The sequence below is a fragment of the Physeter macrocephalus genome, chromosome 19 (assembly GCF_002837175.3).
Source record: "Physeter macrocephalus isolate SW-GA chromosome 19, ASM283717v5, whole genome shotgun sequence".
In the NCBI taxonomy this organism is placed as follows: Eukaryota; Metazoa; Chordata; class Mammalia; order Artiodactyla; family Physeteridae; genus Physeter; species Physeter macrocephalus.
The window spans coordinates 37,388,596-37,410,044 of record NC_041232.1 but is presented as its reverse complement, the minus strand read 5'-3'; the positions used below and the strand labels follow the sequence as shown (position 1 = coordinate 37,410,044).

The 21,449-nt window shown below is 41.4% G+C and overlaps 1 protein-coding gene across 8 annotated transcripts in view; it reads left to right on the top strand.

Moving 5' to 3' along the window:
• TMEM241 (transmembrane protein 241) overlaps window positions 1-21,449 on the top strand; it is a 112,066-nt gene that overhangs the window by 72,554 nt on the left and 18,063 nt on the right. For 2 of the 8 annotated variants that reach the window (XM_055080501.1, XM_055080502.1), the window contains exon 14: window positions 20,044-20,146. The exons of the other annotated variants lie outside the window; for them this stretch is intronic. In XM_055080501.1, the coding sequence (XP_054936476.1) occupies window positions 20,044-20,146 (103 nt within the window). The remainder of the gene's footprint in view (window positions 1-20,043; window positions 20,147-21,449) is intronic. 8 annotated transcript variants of the gene reach the window in all.

The following is a 21,449-nucleotide window of genomic DNA, read 5'->3' as shown; positions in this document are numbered from 1 at the left end:
CAGTTTAATAAAAGGCATCTATGAAAAACCTATAGCTAACATTATACTTAATGGTGAAACCGAATACTTTCCCCCTAAGATTGGGAGCAACACAACAATTTCACTCTCACCACTTCTATTCAATGTTATCCTGGAGGTTTCGGGCAGTGCAATAAAGAAAAAAAAAAATTGTCTGTACTCACAGATGACATTATCCTATACATAGAAAATCCTAAGGAATCTATAAAAACCCTAATTGAACTAATAAATGATTTCTCAAGGTCTCAGGGTGCAAGATCAATTGTACTTTATGTATTAATAATGAACAGTCATGTTCAAAAAAATGAAATTTTTTTTTTTTTTTCTGGTACGCGGGCCTCTCACTGTTGTGGCCTCTCCCTTTGTGGAGCACAGGCTCTGGATGCGCAGGCTCAGCGGCCGTGGCTCACGGGCCCAGCCGCTCCGCGGCATGTGGGATCCTCCCGGACTGGGGCACGAACCCGTGTCCCCTGCGTCGGCAGGCGGACTCTCAACCACTGCGCCACCAGGGAAGCCCAAAAAAATGAAATTAAGGAAACAATTCCATTCACAATAGCATCAAAAAGAAAAAAATACTTAGGAACTTAACAAAGAGGTGTAAGATTTATACACTGAAAACTACGAAACCTTTCTGAGAGAAATTAAAGAAGATCTCAATAAATGGAGAGACTCAATATTGTTAAGATGGAAATTCTTCCTAAATTGTACAAATTCACAAACTGATCCTAAATTTATTTGGAAATGCCATAGCCAAAACAAAAGAAAAAGAAAAACAAAGTTGGAGGACTTGAGCTACATAATTTGGAACTCACTATAAAGCTAGAATAATCAAGACATTTTGGTATTGGCATAAGGGTAGACATTAAGGTCTATTGATTTTCTTTTCTTTTTTTTTTAAAGGGTGTCAATGTATATTTTTTAAGATTTTATTTTATTTATTTATTTGGTTGCACTGGGTCTTAGTTGCGGCTCACTGGCTCCTTAGGTGTGGCATACAAACTCTTAGTTGCAGCATGCATGTGGGATCTAGTTCCCTGACCAGTGACCAAACCCGGGCCCCTGCATTGGGAGTGCAGAGTTTTAACCACTGCGCCACCAAGGAAGTCCCTATTGATTTTCGATAAAGGTGCCTAGGCAGTTCAATGGAGAAGGGGTTTTCTCTTCAGCAAATGAGGCTGTAACAGTCCATATGCTGGGGAAAAAAAAGTACCTAGACCCTTGCCTTGCATTGTTAATTCAAGATGGATCATAGACCTAAATGTTAGAGCTAAAACTAGAATACTCTTAGAAGAAAAAACAGGAAAAAATCTTAATGACCTTGGTTTAAGCAAAGAGTTCTTAGATATGACACCAAAAGCATGAGCCATAAAATAATTGATAAATTAGACTGCATTTAAGTTAAAATATTTTGTAATTCAAAAGACACCATTAAGAAAATGAAAAGATAAGCCACAGTCTAGGAGAAAATATTTGCAAATCATAATGGACCACTTATACATCAAAATGTGCTGACATTTGGAATATAACATAATTGTACTTAGCAATACAGCCTTTCCCCCACGTCATTGCGACTCTACTCGGTGCCAGTATATTCAGAAAGTGACTCAAAAAGATGTTCCATTGGCCCAGAGGAGAATTTGGATTCTGTGAAAAACTCACAGGCAGAGAGGTTAAGCAGAAGGATGTGCAGATGGGGAACCAGGAGGAAATAAATTTAGCTAGAGGAGGAGGAGAATGTACAGGGGTGGGGGAAAAACTGGGCATAGAAGAGTCAGATTATAGGTATCCCTAAAAGCCATGCCACAGAGACCATTGTGAACCTCAGAATGAGACTGACCAAGGGTAATGTTTTAAGCAGGTTAATATAGCAGCAGTGCTTAAGACAGATTGGAAATGACTTCCAACCATTCCGAAGGGAGGTGAATCAAGGTAGTGATGGCAAGAAGAAAGGTGAAAGGTCAAACTTGACTTACAATTAGAAGGAAAATAAATTTTAAGTACACAACTTACCATATAATTGTTCTGTGATGTGATAAAAGAATTAGATAACAAAGACAAATCATTTTAGAACAGATGGGGGGATAGTTTGGACATAGGAATGATGGGTATGGAAGGTCACAAATGGCTCCAAGGTTTGTAGCTAGAGACATGGGAAATCCATGGCATTACAGACAGAAATGGGGGTGATTGTGAAAGAACATCATTGGGGAGGAAAGCTGGTGATATACATTTTAGACAAATGTGTATGGTGATAAAACATCTACATGGAGCTCTTTTTTGTTGGAAACGTGGGGTCAGATGTAGGCAAGGGCTCGGAGCTCTGCATGTCCATTTGGGCTCCGCCTGTAGAAAGATGGAGTTGAAATCAAGAAAATGTATAAATTGATGAGCTCACTGAGAGAGTGAAAGAATTTGGGGAGAACAGAGAAGAGGCTTGCAACTTAGCTTGGGCGACACTTAGATGCCAGGGACCGATAATGAGCAGGAGAGAGAAGTAATAGCCAGAAGGTAGAAGGGGGATCAGGAGAGTTCAGAGCGGGGAAGTCTAAGGGGGAATTTTAAGGAGTAAAGCAAAATGCCACCAAGAGGTCAAAGAGATCCGACTGAGAAAAGACTAGAGCAAGGACTTTGCTGACCTTTGAGGAAACAGTTTTAAGCAAAGGCAGGGGTCGGAGTGGGGCAAAAGCTGGATCATAAATACTCAAGAATACATAAAAAGTGGATAGAAGATTGTGATTGGTGGTGGGTAGATCTAACAAAGACAACTTCTGTTCTAAGAAAAGAAGGACCTGGGCGTGCTTGAAACTGGAAGACACCTGTACACAGAGATTTCACGATGCTAGAGAATGAGGGGAAACTGGGAGAATAAGTTTCAAAGGGAAATGGAAAGAGTGGGGGGGGTTAACTTTAGAGAAAATGAAAAGCCTTTATCCTGAGCCTTGGCAGAAGGGCGAAGATAGGAGGGAGGCTGTTCCTTGAGTCACGTGGCAGGGGAACAGGGATTTCAGGGGTTTCAGGGAAGGAAAGACTCTTCGGCTTTGATCACTATGTACCGAACCCCTCTAGTCCTCAGCTTTTTCATCCATAAAGCAAGGGGTCTGCACTAGAAGATCTAAAGATAGTTCAAAAACGTTGCGATTCGACTGAGCTCTGACAGTGCTGACTGTATCTGATACTTGGGACTGAATGCTGATGGCATTTACATTCAATTGTAGGATTATATATAATGATGATCTGCTGGGAACCATATCATTAGCTGTCAGTGCCTACTTAATGAAACATGTGCCAGATTTTAAAAAGTCTTTAATAGAACCGATCAGAGTAAAGTAGGAAACCACTCAGCAATATGACCTTCTTCCATCTCTATTACCAAATTCCTTCTCCCATGGAAGATTATGTATAAATGCCATATGTGGTTAATTGGAATGTTTGTCCCTGTTCTTATTTAGAGTTTGGACAGTCACGATTCGTGCTTAGGGTTTCCCTTCCCATTGCTGCTTAGGCTAGAGTGCTGCTCATGCAGTCCAGGTGGAAGACGGGGCAGCCTTCTTTTTTTTGGTTGTGTTTAAGAAATCTTTGCCAAATCCAAGGTCAGTAAGATTTTCCTTTATGATTTATTCTATATGTTTTATAGGTTTAGCTCTTTTTTAAGTTAATTCATGAATTTCTTTATTTTTGGCTGCCTGGGGCCTTCGTTGCTGTGTGCGGGCTTTTCTCTAGTTGCGGCCAGCAGGGGCTACTCTTCATTGCCGTGTGTGGGCTTCTCATTGCGGTGGACTCTTGTTGCAGAGCACAGGCTCTAGGTGCTTGGGCTTCAGTAGTTGTGGTGTGTGGGCTTCAGTAGTTGTGGCATCTGGGCTTCAGTAGTTGTGGCTCGCGGGCTCTAGAGCACAGGCTCAGTAGTTGTGGCACACGGGCTTAGTTGCTCCGCGGCACGTGGGATCTTCCCGGACCAGGGCTCGAACCCGTGTCCCCTGAACTGGCAGGCGGGTTCTTAACCACTGCGCCACCAGGGAAGCCCGGTGCAGCCTTCTGACATGGGGTCCCACGTGAGTCTTTGAACTTGGAGCGTGTGGTGGGTGCAGAAGTGGAGCAAGGAGGCAAGGAACAAGGGGTGAAATATTGCAAAACGAGAAAATTCTAAAACTTGACTCCTCAACGTTTCAAGAAAAAGGCAGAATGTACAAGAAGATAGACCACAAAGTGCTATGCAAACACAGAGCATTATGTAAAGTTACTTAAATCCCGACCAAGACTTAATTTTGACCTAGCTCTGAGTCCCAGCTCGGCCACAATTTCTAGGTGTGTGCTTCATTTTCTCATCTGTAAACAAGTATAATAATAATGTCTACCTTGCTAGAGGGTTGAATAATATTTAGACAGCCCTGGAATAGTGAGTGCCGGCAGCTGGCAGGCCCTCCTTGGCTCTGTCGACCACTAGTTTAATTCTTCCTCCAGATTAACCAGTGATTCCTGAGTCTGGATCTTCCATTTGTATTCGTTAGTTCTAGGTTATGAATTGAGTTGGGAACTGCCTATCTAGGCACTGCTCAGAATTCAGGGTGCAGGAGAACCAGCTCTCTCACAGCGTTTTTAATCAGGCATTGCCTAACAAAGGAAGCAATTGATGTACCATTCACAATGTTTTTAAACCTATATAAAGAGTCATTGATTCAGAACAGTTGCTGTGCCTGTGGAAATGTGTGTTTGTTGGTCTCCATGGAAACTACCTCTGGCTGTTCTGTGATCACTGGCCTTAATTATACACCAGGGTTGCCAGGGAGCCTGCAAAGCTGTCCCCATAACAACACATCCTTGTGTAGTAAAAGGACCGAAGTCCTGAACTGTGTTTCCCGTTTAGGAGTTTCTCTTAAAAGAGTTGAGAAGACTGTACTGGTAAGTTTTAGCCTCTGTTTGATTCATCCTTATGAAGAACTCTTGAGTGGGTAGGAATTTCTCTTGAGTTTCGACCGCCTCTCTCTCAGGCTGTTTGGCCAGGTCTTAGGAGCATGGCCTGACATCTTTCTTTTTCCAGTGACATGTTGACATTTCTCTTGACCTATTGCCAAGATATTGAATTAAGAAGGAGGCTTGGCTATGTGAGTTTACTAGATAAAATTCAACCTGTTTTAAATATAGGATGAACTTGTAAAAGTGTCCTCAACAGGTGCTGTCAGGGTTTGATCGGAATTTTTAAATGTCTCCCAAGACCATGGGTGAATTGCTTGCTGTTTCTGGTGGAATTTTAAAAAAAGAAAGAAAAGAAGCTTAGTGTCTTTTATATTGGAATCACACAGATTTTATGACTTCTAAATAACATAATTTTTTTCTCCACTGAATTTTTTTTAGATATATTTGTAGGGAAGTTCCAGAGCTTAAGGTGAAGTCACACCTTGAATTTCTGAGGAGGTGACAAGTAAACAAATCTTCCAGCTTCTGGAATCTGACTTAGATTCCATTTCTGGTGCATGCAAACACGCGTGTGCACGCGTACACACACACACGCACACAGACACACAGACACACACACACACACACACACACAAGAACAGACTACAGACAAGTCCTGGAAGTATAGTTACGACCCCCATCATGTTTCGCTTTCACTAGGTCTGGTCTATGCTGAACAGAGTGTTAGTTCTCCTCCGCCCTCTACTTCCTGCTCCGCTACTACTCTTCTCCTTTTTTTTTTAAAAAAAAACAGTTTTATAGAAATTTATTTGCCATATAACATTGTGTTAGTTTAAGGTACACAACATAATGATTTGATATTTGTATATATTACAGAATGATCACCACAATATATTTAGTTAACATCTCTCAGCTCCCATAGTTACCAAAAAATATGGAATGCTTCATGAATTTGCATGTCATCCTTCTCTGTATCATTCTGGTTTTAGTGTATGTGCTGCTGAGATGAGCACAGTTACTTCTTTTTCTTTATCATCATCATCTTCATCATCTTCATCACCATCTGTTGGGTGTGCAGAGCCTGTTGCTGTCTTTCCTCCCTTCCTGGATGGTAAAAGGCAATCACAAAAGAGAAGGCCACTCCTCTCCGTTCACTATTTGCATTTCTTCCCATTTTCTCAGCTTCTTAAGACTCCACACTCCTTTCTGGGGAGCAGCTTCATATTTTTTTAATTTACTTCCTCGAGCTGTTATTCAGCACCTTGATGTGTTCTAGAACGGTCCGATGAAAATAAATGATCAAACCCAATGAAGCTGTGCTGTCGTGTAATTTTTATGTTGAAAGAACGTTCTTACAAAGTTGAGTTATGACTGTTTTCCTAATTAAATCATTTTTCTTTTTCACAGTCTAAGCAGCTAGGGCAATGAAAATAATTTTCACTGGAAAATGAAAACCTAGAGGCAGCAGCATACTTTCCTTTACTGTCTCTAGCTGGGCAATAATAACATGTCTATGTCTTTCCATGACATCACCACTGAAGTGACAGGAACGTGAAATAGCAAGTTCAGGAGCTTCTCTGTGTTTGTTGAGCTGTATGGAAACAGTCAGCAAGGAGCTGGTTATCTGGGAATAATTCGTTTATAAGCAAGGTTTTCCCAGAGGACACATGGGAGGGGAAATACAGTTTTGGATTAAAGGGGAAAAAAAAATTAAATTCCATTTCCTATTGTCAAAATAATTCCTAAGGAAGTGAGTGATGTTAATGGACACTTTGCTATTTTGGATAAGGTTCTTGTTTTTCTTGTTTCCGATTATGAACTCCTAATTTTTTCTGGGCTATTTTTAGTGCCATTGATCATCACAATGTTCTGTACTGCAAAAATATGATAACGATTCTGGATTTCTCAACTTTTGACCTGAATGAATTCGCTTTAAAGGAAATGCCCGGAATTTCTGTAAATGTTCTGACTGCAAGGTTTATAGGAGTGCTGTCAGTATCCAAGACAATTTATAACACCTAAATTAAAGTGATTTTTTGCAACACAAAGGCCAGTTAATTGGGAAAGTTTACAGAGCCTTCGTTGGGGGGATGAATCGATGTGTCCTTGGTTCACTGTAGGAGAGCATCGAATAAATGAGTGCCAAGTGAACGCTTAAACACACTGATCTTATTTTACACATCTTGGCAGGTTTGTGCACTCGTGTCAGAAACAAAGGTGCAATCCCACATGTATCTCTTGAAGTACCTTCCACTGCCCCCAGTGATGCTCTTGTTATGTACATATTCCTTCCCTTAATTGCGCTATTAATCCAGTTTGAGTTCACCTTTCCTTATGAAGATCTTCTCTCCCAATCACTAGAACTAAGTCCCCCAAGGTATGGCCGGACGTGGGGTAATTAGCAAGGAGCATTTCATGGCCTGTATGTGCCCAAAGCAGAGGGCAAGCTTCAGGCAGCACCAACTGCCCGTGTCATTAGAGAATGAGCAGGTGTAATCAGAGCTAATAAAATGAAGCAGTTTTTGGGAAATCTGAAGAAGCAGAGTTTCATTATGGGACAGCTAAGTTTTGACACATAATAGAAAGGAAATGTGGATTTGAAAGACTTAGTAGATATTTACTTGGTGCCATTTTGTGAAAATAGCTCTTCTCTCTTGCTGTGCCTTAGAGACATCTCGGTGGCCTGGCCCCCCGGGGCCCCCAGGTATCCCATCGGATCCCGCCCCACACTTGTTCTCCTGTTTTATCCCCCAGAGTGGAATTTGCTTATAGATAGTCATTTGCTCATTTTTTCCTGTTTAAAATGTCCTCCCTTACAAAAAGTAGTTCAGACTTGCTTTTCCCCTCCTGACTCTGCATTGTCACTTTGAACTGACCCAGTGGTTCTTTAGGTTAAGATTTCTGATGTTGTTTTTGTTTTTCTATAAGCAGACTGCGTCTAACTGTAAGGCCAGGCAGTTAAGTACAAGCAGGTGTGCTTGTTTATATGACTCCAAAATAGCCAGTCTGTTAGTCAAATATGTGGCAGGAAAGGTTTTTTTCAGTCAATAATGAATTGCCTGATACCAGGCAACTAGGTAAACTAGCATTAGATTGTGTTTGTAATTTTATTTGATTGTTTCTGTGCATATCTGGGTGGTTTTGGGGGGTAGATTATGAGGGGAACAGGCTCTCTCTGTCTACATTTCCACATCTGTCTTCTTGTCATGTGACTTCTGGGGTTGCCCTGGGGGATACAAAGAGACACCTCTCCTTCAGTTATTTGGAATGAACTCCTTTTCTAATTTCTCGAATGTTCAGCTATCTGTGAAGGACGAAACATATAAAGTGTACTCCAGCAAAAGGGGAAATCTAGTAATTGCCAAAACCTTCTCTCCCAAAGTGTTGAGCTCCCAAATCCTAACTTTTAAAATTAATTAATTAATTAAATTTTTTGGCTGCATTGGGTCTTCGTTGCTGCACGTGGGCTTTCTCTAGTTGCGGAGACCGGGGTCTACTCTTTGTTGCGGTGCGCGGACTTCTCATTGTGGTGGCTTCTCTTGCTGCGGAGCATGGGCTCTAAGCAAGCGGGCTTCAGTAGTTGTGGCATTCGGGCTCAGTAGTTGTGGTGTGCGGGCTCTAGAGCGCAGGCTCAGTAGTTGTGGCGCACGGCCTTAGTTGGTCTGCGGCATGTGGGATCTTCCCGGACCAGAGATCAAACCCGTGCCCCCTGCATTGGCAGGTGGATTCCTAACCACTGAGCCACCAGGGAAGTCCCCCAAATCCTAACGTTAGTGTGAATTGGAGAAATGAGAAGCACCTAAGATACTGTGTGAGATGATACTACACCCATATTTAATTGATTCTGATAATGTTTTTTTGTTTTAGGCTAGTCACATTCTCTGAAATCAGAATTCATCTGAAAATTTGTAATATATCATAGTTTATTTGATCACAGTATTCTTTTCTTAGAGGAATATCAAATAATAGGCTGGCTTATGGTCCGTGTTGTCCAATTCGGTAATCTATAGAGTAATGGCAGTAAAAGGAGGGAGAGGGTATGGTGGCAGGTGGATTCCTAACCACTGAGCCACCAGGGAAGTCCCCCAAATCCTAACGTTTTAAGGGTGCACAGAGAGAAGTAAAAAGCTCTGAATGGTGTGGCCAAATGGCAGCAAACACTTGGCAGTTTGGAATAGTAGTGCTGACACTGCTTACAGTAGGATTTCTAAGGTGGGAATGCAAGGCCTGAGGTTGTGAGGATATCTCTTACTCTCACTTGAAGGGAAAAACCAGCCCAGTTCTGAGCCCAGTGAACTGGTGCTTTTTCCGCTGAAATATCCCTGCTCTGACATTTAGGTTGAGCTACGCTATGTGAACCACTTGGATCCAATCAAGTCCTGCCGTTATCTTTTGTGAAGCCAGTCAGAGTTACTCTTATTTTCATGTTATCCTTGGGTGGTTGACTGTTCACTCTAAGAATTACACAATGCATGACTCCGTTTCAGTACTCATGCTTCTTATGAGGGTTTTCTTTTCCCGGAAAAAAATTTTTTCAAGTTGCTTTATGAGAAAATGTATATTCAGCAAGTTTATTCAGCAGAGATTTATAGAGTGAACCTGTCCAGGCTAAGAAGCTGAGATAGCAGAGAGTAGTGACGAATAGCCCCGCATTTTGGAGACACAGAGAGCTGGATAAGAATCCCACTCTCCAGCAGTGTAACTTTAAAAAGATTCCTTCGCCTCTGTATGTATCCATTTTATCATATGTAAAATGGGAGTAACTGTATAACTTCACAGAAATATTGCAGGGATTCTATGAAATAATGTATGTTGAGCAGTTAATGTTCGTTCATGTTAATTGAAAAGAATGAGCTTTTTGCTTGCAGATGGAGAAACGTTTGAAGTGCTCTTTGTATTTTGGATTTGGCTACAATTTGAGAACTGCTGACCTGTAGTTAGAGAACCTTTGCTTCTGCTTTGCTCCATTTTGTCATTCTAGTGTCAAGAGGAATTTAAAATTACTGGATTCAAGTGGCACCATGGGTTTTAAAGTTCTTTTTTCAATTTTTCAAGTAACTCGGGGAACCTAATTTATCATTTGATGGAATATTTTGGAAGTCACAGGTGTTTATTTAAAAAAAGAAAGAAAAAGGAAAAGAAGAAGCATCAGTCCTAAAGATTGTTGGATGAGTCTTCAGTATGGGAATGCAGCTTACAGTCTGTGCCAGGTTGGTTGTAAGAGAATGGGGATTTGAGACAGAAGTGGTTTTAAATCTGATGTGGAACCACACACACACCACCCGCCCCAACCCAGGCCGGCTAAAATTAAAGAGGCTGACAATACCAAGTGTGGGTGAGGATGTGGCATGACATTTCTGGTTTAGAAAACACTAAAGCTAAATAAGGTTTGTTATGACCGAGCAACCCCACTCCTGGTGTACACTCAATTGAAAAATGAAGACGTATGCCCACAAGACATGTTCAGTGGTATGGAATTAGAGGCGATGGTTGCATGACTGTGAATATACTAAAAAAGCTATTGAATTGTACACTTTAACAGGGTGAATCTTATAGTATGTGCACTCTATTTCAGTAAGACTGTTATTTTCTTAAAATCCATAATAGGAATATCCACAGTAGTTTTACTCATGACAGCCCCAAACTGAGGAAATAGACCATACATCAATCAAGGAGAAATAAAGTTTGATCTCTCCATACAATAGAATAGTAGACTACAGTAAAAAAAAAAGAGCCTACAGCCACATAGGTGATTCAGATTTATTGATTGGGAAGGAACCTAGGCTCCTTCTCTGTCTGGCAGTGGTTACATGGGTGTTTAAAGGTGTAAACATTCAACAAGCCCTACACTTAAAATTCAAGCTCGTCGTGCATTTTACTGTATTTATGTTATAATTCAGTTTTTAAAAATCCGATGTGGGTGCTGCAGTGGTGCCATCCTCAGAAAGCACAGCTGAGCCTCCTCTCCTGCTGGTCCCGGGAAGCCCAGGTGTTGGGTCCAGCAGACCCTCCCACCTCTGGCTTTGACCCTGTCTTTGCACTGCAGATGGTCTGGGGTTTCACTTACTGGGGAAAAAGAAGAACCCACAGAGTGGTGCCTCACTCTTCTGGGCACTGGCCACCAGTTCTCTTGAATGTCATGGTTGGAGAGGGTTTCTAATCAATATGCAGCTCAGTGCCAAGGTAAAGAAAGTGAGCTCAGGCTTCCTGGTAGCGTTGCGGAAGTATTGATTGGTCTGCTTCACAGGCTTTACCGTTTCTTCAGAGAAAAGCAGCCTCTGCTGAGCGCTGTCTCCTTGATGGAGGCAGGCGGGGCTCCTGGCTGCACCGCCAGCTCCCTGCACTCAGACTTTCTGCTTCCTGTAATGGAACCCAGGCGAGGACCGTGGTGCAGATTTCTCTATTCTCAGCTTCCTAAATTGTACACGGGGTGTACCTTGTAAATGGCATGGGAACAAGACAAGACATTTTCTTCCCTCTGGGTCACTACACTGCGCCTCACTGTGGCAGTTGACAGATTTCCTAAATTAACTGCTCTCTGCTTTTTTGAAACATATATTTGAATGTCTATAACTATGTTTTCAGTTTAAACTTCGGAGACAGACTGACATTAAATGGCTTCTTCCAAGCAGTCCGTTTGCCTGCATCTTAGGGACACCTCTTGTGTGACTGACCATGGACCTTCATGGCTGTGGCTACAGCCAAACTCCTGAGCTGCTTCCTCCCTTGCTATGTGTAGTCCCTTCCCCACTGCATCAGTAGACATCTCTGGCGTGGACTTGGGGTCATAGCCTCATGTCTGCCTCCCTGTCTTTGTTTTCCCCCTATCTTCGTCTCTCTTATCTACTTCCTACAGATGTTTTAAGTCTGTAAAGACTGTCTTTTTACACTTCTTGAAAATTCTCACTGGAACAAGTCAAGGAATGAATAAAATTCCCCATCCCTTTCAAAAAAAAGTTGTAAGTGAGAGAATAAAATTCAGTCCGTGAGAAATAACTTTATAGATGATTCCTTTGTCTTAGGGAGGGGGAAACTGAAATCTAGAGAGGGGAACGGCCAGCCTGAGGTTAGTCAGTGAGTTTGTGACACAGCAAGGGGACACTGGGGACTCTCAGAGTGCTGGCCCACTGCTCTCCCACGGACACGGCACAAGAACAGATTGGAATGAGCTCTTTTGAAGTCCAAGTCCAGACATTCTACACGCCCAGTCGTCCTGGACCCAGCTGCCCACGATCTTTAAAGGAATAGGATTCCCATGGGATTTTTTTCAATACCCTGCTAGGGAAAAGCAGTTTCCAGCTACTGGTTTTTTCTTTCTCTTCAGGTTTCCTTCAGCTTTAATGGTGGCCTCCACCCAACTCACACTTTGCATTTTCCATTAATACCCAGTGGCTTAGCGTCTGTGAGTTTGTTCATGCTGTTCCTTCTACGTAGAAAGCCCTTTTCACCCTTCCTCACTGGTAATTCTTTTCTGTCCTTCAAGATTAGCTCAGGCATCATCTCGATGTGGGCTTGTTCCTGCAAACTGAGTATACCCATGTCTTAGCACTTATCATATGGTATTGAAATTATTTGCTTAATAACCTCTGGAAGTAGCTAAACTAGAATGGGGTGCTGGGGGCAGGTTCTTGCCTTTCATTTTTGCCTCTCTAGTTCCTAGCGAGGGGCTCAGTGAGGGGAATTTGGCCTTAGTGTCCTTCCAGCAATAACTCAAAGCCCTTTTCCTTTTTCACTTCTAATTCAGTGAAAGCTTCTTCCTAAACATTTTGTTGTTTTTTTAGCTTTCCTTTTGTAAACTCTCCAAAAGAGCAAGGAATTATGTCTTAGCTCGGGCTGCCATAACAAAATGTCATAGATTGGGTGGCTTAAAAAACAGACATTTATTTCTCACAGTTCTGGAGGCTGGGAAGTCCAAGATCAAGGTGCCAGCAGTGTTGGTGTCTGGAGGAAGCTCTCTTCTTGGGTAGCAGGTGGTTGTCTTCAGCTGTGTCTTTGCATGGCAGAGCGAGGGCACAAGCTCTCTGACCTCTTCTTGTAAGGTCACTAATCCCATCATGAGGACCCGACCCTTATGACCTCATCTAACCCTAATTACCTTCCAAAGGCCCCATCTCCGAATACCGTAATATTGGAGGTTAGGGCTTCAATATATGGATTTAGGGTGGAGGAGGGTCATACAATTCAGTCCATAGCAAAAGAGTGCACAGGTGACCCATTGACGTTTTGCAGTGAGTGCCAAGAGTTGTGTAACAAGAGCTAGAAAGTCTTCATGGTTTCTGTAAATCCCTCAAATGGAACTGAGCTGGTAGAGTGAGTCTTTTGCAAGCTTTGTACATTTCTAAGGAGTTCTCACTCTTTGGTCATGTAAAACTGGGTGTGACTAGACCTGGAGCTGGGGTATAGCCCTCGACATCATAGGCTCACTTCTCCCAACTGATATTTCATCAGGAATTGTTGGGATTAAGGAAGAAGGCAGGTTAGAAGTAGCAAAAAGGTTTTTACCAAATGAGCACCGCATTTCCTACTTTAAGCAGGTCTTGTATATCATTTGGCAAATCTATTCCTTCACCTCCATTATTACTAAGTATAACAATAATGTGAATTGAAGTTGTTGTTAAATGGAGATTAAAAAATCCTCATGACCTTGGAGTAAGTATAATTATGGTGCTTTTATTTAAAGCTCCTTTGAGCTTAAATTCATTTCATTTCTAAAAATAGACTGCAGAGATTAGATCTATTCTTTGAGAGGATCAAAATAACTTAGAATATAAAAACGCCTTAGCTGCATGCTCCTCCTTTCCAGAACCACAGAGTACTGCTTAGCTGGGAGACTGATAGAACTTTTTAATCAACAAGGCAAAGTTTGAAAAATAACTTTGGCAGAAATCCATCATTCTAAAAGTAAGTCTGTCAGTAAGTGAGTACATTTACTGAATAAAATGAGACTGAAAAAGTTGAGAAAAAGTACTAGAATGAAGAATCTATTAATACTATACCAGGCTGTCTCACTGAATTGAATTTGAAGGAAAATTAGAGTAGTCTCAAATTCTCCATTTGTCTTTGACGATTGGATGTTCTGAGTATGTCTACATTATTTTGCTCTTTATACTTCTTGGCAAAGGAGTAATACTTGGCAAATTATAGCCCCTTTATTCAAAGAAATTGTAGTATATTATAGAAAATAAAACAAACAAAAACAAAACAAAACAAAAAACCCAACTAAATCAGGTATTTTAGGATGAGCTGAAGTGGAATGCCCAGAGAGATAGGTGAAAGGAGGAAGCCCCCCCTAAGGTACCAGGGAACACTGCTTCAGCAGACATGATTTAATATGGCCTCTTGAGAAATGTGAGTACTAAAGAGAAAAGTCTGACACCCAACCCCTTCTGAGGGAGAGCCAACACTTTCTGCACTGCTGATCCAGGAAGATTGCAAGTCCAAGATAAAAGGTCCAAAGGTCACAGATTTCTGAAGCTGGAACCAAGGGATCAGTGTCAGATGGCATAAAAGACACATGGGTCTTTTCAGCATACAGCATGTGTTAAAGAGTTCAGAGTTCTGGTACTTGAACTCTTCTACCCACTTCTCCCTTCTTGGTATATGGACTAAGAGAACATATGGACAAAGAATAGTAGGCAAGTGGGAAACAAAGTTGAGTTGAAAAACTCAACCTTAGTTTAGAGACTTAAGGCTTTCTTCTCCCTATAGGAGGCATGGCTTCCTCTCCATCCTCCACTCCCACCCCCCAACAGGTGAAGACAGGGTAAAGAAAATTTTATTTCATGGATTCAAGAGAAGAAATAAATCATGTGGAGTCTGGATTCTTGCCTTTAAAACACTGGAATCCCACTAACTAGTGTAGTGAGCCTCATTAAGTGTACAATCAGATGAATAATTCTTCCCATTAGAGTGAACTTGGAAGAGATTGAAAGGATGGAAAGCAGAAGAGTTTCTTCCCCCCAGGCAGAGAGAATCATGAGGAAAGGAAACTGTATGTTCCTCTCACCTCCAGTCTGCCTTATTAATCATCATCAGTTGCATCATATCTGAATCTCTGTGTCTGAAGAGAAAGAGACTGTGCCCTTAAGAAAGTCCTGTTGCCCTTGGCTGATATATAAAAGATCTTAGGCAATGATGAAAATACAAAGCTAATTTAAATTGTAATGATGAGTTAATAAGATTGTCACTAATCAGGAAGATGTTCAGAACAAATCAAATAAAGCCTCCCCACCTTGCCTCACCATGGTGACATCCAAGGTGGCTCTAGGGAAATAGTGGTCAGCCATATCTGGTTTGAAAACCAGTGTCTTACCATCTCTCTATGTCTTAGTTTTCTCATCTGTATAGTAAACGGAAATCCTCTACTTCAGAGTAGACTGTTGTACATTGTGACAGGCCAACATTCAGCTGAAACAACTAGGGGAAAAACAAATAAATTGCAAAAATCATGTTTTTAAAGAAATCAGAGATCTGTGGAAGCAATGAGAACTAAATTAAATAAATTTCCAAAGAAGAACCTTCCTAGGTATACTAACACAGGCTATTTTCTTCATGGGGTTGGGGGAGGTGAAGGATATTTGCTGATTCTGGGTGTGGCCTAAGGATCTGACTTTGTCCAAGAAAAGGAAATATTCTGTGGGAAAGAGAAACTAGCAGAGCTTTTGGCAGTCATGTGGAACAGGCTTGATGGATTGGAAACTAGAGGAGCCCCAAAGGCAAGTCCAGTATTCCCACGAGACGTTTGCTGAACTCTGGAGCAGTTCTGGAGGCTGCTGGTTGGCCCAGAAAGGCAAAGCAAAAGCTCATAATCTTGGGGGTACTTAGGAGACAAAATCTTGCTAAAAAGAGGAGCCTGAAGCAAATATACAATGACCCTTCCCCTAAAGACTGTTGCCAGATTTTGAATCTACATGGGATGGGAAGCTAAAAAGCTAAGGTCAAAATTTCTGAAAGGCAGAACTTACAGGAATGAGAAGTCAGAGATCTACCAGGCTCTTACACACAAGTCTGGAAGGGCCATACCTGAAGAACTAGTTAAAGTAGAGATGGACTGAGCCTTACTAGAGCTATAGCCCATCTCTGATTCACTCAATCCCTGATTATAGTTCTTTTACATGCAGTGTTCAACGTACGAAGTTGTAGACATGTTAAGAGGCAGGAAAACAACATGACTGATAATTAAGTGGAAAAAATAATGAGAGCATAACCACAAATGATCTGGGTGTTGGAGCTAGTGATAACTTAAAAGTGACTCTGAATAATATGTTAAAGAAAATAGTGGAAAAGATGAATTAAATGATGGGAGAAATTCAATGCAAAATTAGAATCTGTAAAAAAAAAATCAAAGTTATTTAACGGAAAAAAATATGTGTGAAATTAATAACTTAGTGGATGGGTCTAAGAGCAGACTGGACACAGTGTTACAGGATTAGTGAAGCATAAAGAGGGAAATTGAATGGAAAGAATAGAACAAAGTATAAGAGACATGGGGGAGATTGTCAGAATGTCTAATATATACGTACTTGGAATTCTAGAAGGTAAGGAGAGAAGCAATATATGAAGGAATAATGGCTGAGAATTTTCTAACACTGCTGAAAGACATCAACCCACAGCTTCAAGGACCTCACCAAACCCCAAACTAAAAATACAAAGAAAAATAAGTATGCTTAGGCATATCCTAGTTAAAATGTTGAAAACCAAAGACAGAGAAAATCTTAAAAGTCAACCAGAGGAAAAAGACATTACGTTAAATTTAAAAAGTAACTGACATTTCAACTGAAACTATGAATACCAACAGACAATGGAATGACATCTTTAAAGTGCTGAAATTTAGGGGATAGATTAGATATTCTCAACACTCCATTCCTCTATTCCTACCTTAAAGAACGAGTCACCAGCCTCTTCAAAATTACTATGAATATGTTTGGAGAATTACTACTTGAGATTTTCTAGACTTTTTCATTAAATATACATGCTTATTTCATCTCCTAATCCTCAGATTTCTGTTGTCTTGGATTCATATCACATAGCATGATATTGGCTTCTAAAATTCACATTGGAAACTCATTATAAATCAAGTAAAGTAGTACTTAATTTGGATAGACACATCATGTTCTAAAGTAGAATATAAATATTTGAAGGTAGAATGAATGAATGGCTTTATAAAAAGGAAACTGTGATATAATGGTATGATTCATGTATAGTGAATCATTAGTTAAGGTGTTGGATGGAATAGTGATTTAGAATTCCTTGCTACTCAAAATGTGGCTTTGACACCAAAAGCACAAGCAACAAAAGAAAAAAATAGATAAATTGGACTTCATCAAAATTATAAACTTTTGAGCTGCAAAGGACACCATCAAGAAAAGGAAAAGACAACCCACAGACAAATCATATATCTGATAAGGGAGTTGTATCGAGAACAGATAAAGAACTCTTAAAGCTCAATGGTAAAAAGATAACACAGTTTAAAAATGGGCAAAGAATCTGAAGAGACAATACTACAAAGATAAATAAATGGCCAATAGGCCCATGAAAAGATGTTCAGCATCACTTGCCATTAGGGACATGCAAATCAAAACTACAATGAGATACCACCTCACTCCCATGAGGATGGCTATAATAAAAAAGACAAATAAGAACAAGGATGTGAAGACATTGAAACCCTCATACACTGTGGTGGTAATGTAAAATGGTATAATAAATTATTCCTGTGGTGAAGATGGTGATGATGATGGTAATGATGATGTCATATTTACCAGGTACTGGCTTATTCATCAGTGTTATAAAGTGGTTCTGTGAATTTTGGCAGTTTTGTGGATACTTTTACTGAAATTAAGAACACATCACTAGGGACTTCCCTGGTGGTGCAGTGGTTAAGAATCCGCCTGCCAATGCAGGGGACACGGGTTCAAGCCCTGGTCCGGGAAGATCCCACATGCCACGGAGCAACTAAGCCCGTGCACCACTACTGAGCCTGTGCTCTAGAGCCCACGAGCCACAACTACTGAAGCCCGCGCACCTAGAGCCTGTGCTCCACAACAAGCGAAGCCACCACAATGAGAAGCCCGCACACCACCACGAAGAGTAGCCCTGGCTCGCAGCAACTGGAGAAAGCCCGCATGCAGCATGAAGACCCAACACAGCCAAAAATAAATAAATAAATTAATTTAAAAAAAAAGAATACATCACTAATGAGGGATTCAACCCTACCTTCAAATGAGAATTCCTAGGGAATTTTTTTCTTTTAATGCTGATACCTGGACCTTATTATAAGATATTCCAATTTCATTGATAAGGGACAGGACTTTAGTTGTTTTTGTTTTTGTTTTTGTTTTCTAACTTCTCAGGAGATTCTGTTGTGCAGCCAGGGTTGAGAGCTACTGAGTCAAGTTGACATCTCCAGGGTTAAGCAAAGCTACCATTGAGGGTTAACTTGGAAGTGGAAAAGGAGGATTGGCACAGGAACCAGGAGACCTGGGTTTGAGTCTGCACTCTTCCCTTTTTGTGACTGTGTGCTTTGAGCAAGACATTTGACCTCAAGGAGCTTCAGTTTCTTCATCTGTAAAATGGGACAAAGCACCCTTCCCTCCTGTGGAGGGTTGTTGTGAGGAGCAGATGAATTCATACATGGGACACTGCTGAGCCTGACACCTGGGACATTTTTTGCCCTCTTTATTTTTTAAAAAAAATTTTGGCCATGCCGTGAGGCATACAGGATCTTAATTTCCCGGTCAGGGATTGAACCCATGCCTACTGCCTTGGGAGCATGGAGTCTTAACCACTGGACTGCCAGGGAAGTCCCTGCCCTCTTTAAATTTTGGTTACTTTCTTCTCTTACCTTACATGAACTAGATATTTATGTCACTTTTTTTTTCTAATTTTGTTCTATTATTGCTTTTTCCGTAAAATGTAGGAGTTTGTTAAAAGTCATCCGAGGTTTCTCTAGGTTTAGAATTTATCCTTTCTTCACGTGACCTTGATCTCTTTACATTCCTCAGCTATATTCTCAGTCCCACTGTGCTTACAGTAAATGTCATTTTTTGATACCTGAAAAAGTAATGGCTCACTGTATATTTTAATGAGGTGATACCAAATGCTGTTAATAGCTATGCCTGGAGTTTAGCATGATTTGTCTGTCATTAACTGATCCTGGAATAAATCATAGGATTGATATTGAATAAATTAATTCAATATTTTTAAAACACCAAATGGGCTTCCCTGGTGGTGGTTAAGAATCTGCCTGCCAATGCAGGGGACATGGGTTCGAGCCCTGGTCCGGGAAGATCCCATATCCCGTGGAGCAACTAAGCCCATGTGCCACAACTACTGAGCCTGCGTTCTAGAGCTCGTGAGTCACAACTACTGAGCCTGCATGCCACAACTCCTGAAGCCCACGTGCCTAGAGCCCATGCTCCGCAACAAGACAAGCCACCACAGTGAGAAGCCTGCGCACCGCAACGAAGAGTAGCCCCCGCTTGCTGCAACTAGAGAAGAGCCTGCGCACGGCAACAAAGATCCAACGCAGCCCCACAAAATAAATAAATAAAAAAAACACCAAACAGAGTTCTCAGCCTTAGCTGTGGTTTCTGTCTAGTGGATTTGGCATAGTTTCTTTGGTCCTAGGCGAGAAAGACAGCCTGTTCTGAGATTATACATTTTTATTAGATTTACTCTTTAACCTAAAAGAAAGGCTGGGTTGGTTACATTCATATGTGAATCTGAAACACAGATGGACTCCAGGACAGTCTGACATGTGCCTCTACAGCCTGTGAGAAAGCTAGAGTCCACCGTTCCCTGGAGATGTGGCAGTACCATCTGGACAGTGCTGGAGTTGGATGGTGTGGAGCAGAACACCTCACGTTTTAACGTGCATGCATATCACCAGGGGTCTGTTCCACCGTAGATGTTGCTCAGTCGGTCTGGGGTGGGGCCTGAGATCCTGCATTTCCTGCAAGCTCCCAGATGGTTTCGATGGCAAGGGTATAGAAGACAGCTGTTCTTCTGTCTTCCCAGCACTTTCCCTACCTTCCTCCAGGGAAACCTTCCTTCCTCCATTCCAACCATGAAGTTCAAGGGTGAGCTTCCATGTTCTTACATTACTCTGTTTTCCAGGCCACAGTCAATTGGCTCAGGGACCAATCAGAATCTTCCCTGACATTTTTGGACTTGGAACCAGACAGCCAGTCTCAGATCTTCTCTGTGGAGCCCCATGGAGGTAATTGGTCCAAGAAGCACAGATGAGGGACAGAGAGATTGCCTCCAGGGTTCTCAGGTCTGGGTTCCAATATCCCAAATATATGAAAAGTGATTTAAAAATAAACAACACTGTGATCTTTGGGGTTATGTTACCAGCTCTGACGATCAAGTGCATTTGTGTAAACTGTTTCAGGCACTTACTGTATGCAAGTCTGTTGCTGGGCCCCGAACATACAAAGATGAATAGCTCACCTCCTGTGTGGGGAGACCACCATTTCAGTAGAATTTGACGTGTTCAATGGTAAAGGGTTACAGAAGCCCCTAGAAGAAGCTTCTGATCCCCTCAGGAAAAGTTTTAGAAATGGATTTTCAAAAGGTGAATAGGGATTGTTTGAGGAGGCCTGTGAAATTATTCCAGGTAGAGAAAACTTGTTGAGCAAAGGCAGGATAATGGGATGAAACAGGGTTCGAAAACCTATAACCAGTTTACGTGGGAGGTGCATGGCTGAAACCGGGGCAGTTACGGTGAAGGGCCTTGTATACATGCTGCCATTGGCCACTTTTTCCTTATGTCCTATGTATTTCAACAACAACAACAGCAACATCAAAACAATAACAAAACAGCAAAGCTAAATCTCTGATTCTCTTCTAAATACACGACTCTCTGGCGGGTTCCCATCAACAACTGTTCCTCTTTATTTTCCCTTAAACAAACAGGAAATTTGTCTCAGGATCGAAATGAATGTTTAAAAAACAAACCTGATCTGCTTTAAATACTAAAATCTGTTTAAATAACACAGAGGTTGTGACATCCATTGACAAATCCAGGAAATTCAAAGCCCCGCCGTTGACACAATGTATTGAGTTCTGCTGTTGTTGGCAGCCCGAACTGTGGCAGGTCCTGGTGTTTGTCATTCAGGTCCTCATGTGCGCAAGGCAGACATTCCTCAGACCACAGGGCTCTTTCTTCTTTAGGGAAACATTTGTATTTTTTTTTTTTTTTTTAGATTTGTATTTTTTTAAATGCTTTTTGAAAGCAAGAACAACGATTGACAGTAATGGCTGCTACTTCCATCTGCTGAATGGCAAGCCCCAAGAGTAACTTGGAGTCTTTCTCATGGGCAGATTTTAGCCGTTTTAAAGGTTAAAAAAAAAAGTTTATGCTTTTACTGACATTCATCAACCTAAATTGAAAGTCTGTACCCATTAAACACTAACTTCCCACTCCTCATCCCTCCCGGGCCCTGGTAACACCCATTCTACCTTCTATCTCTATGAGTTTGGCTGTTCTAAGTGCCTCATATAAGTGGAATCATACAGTA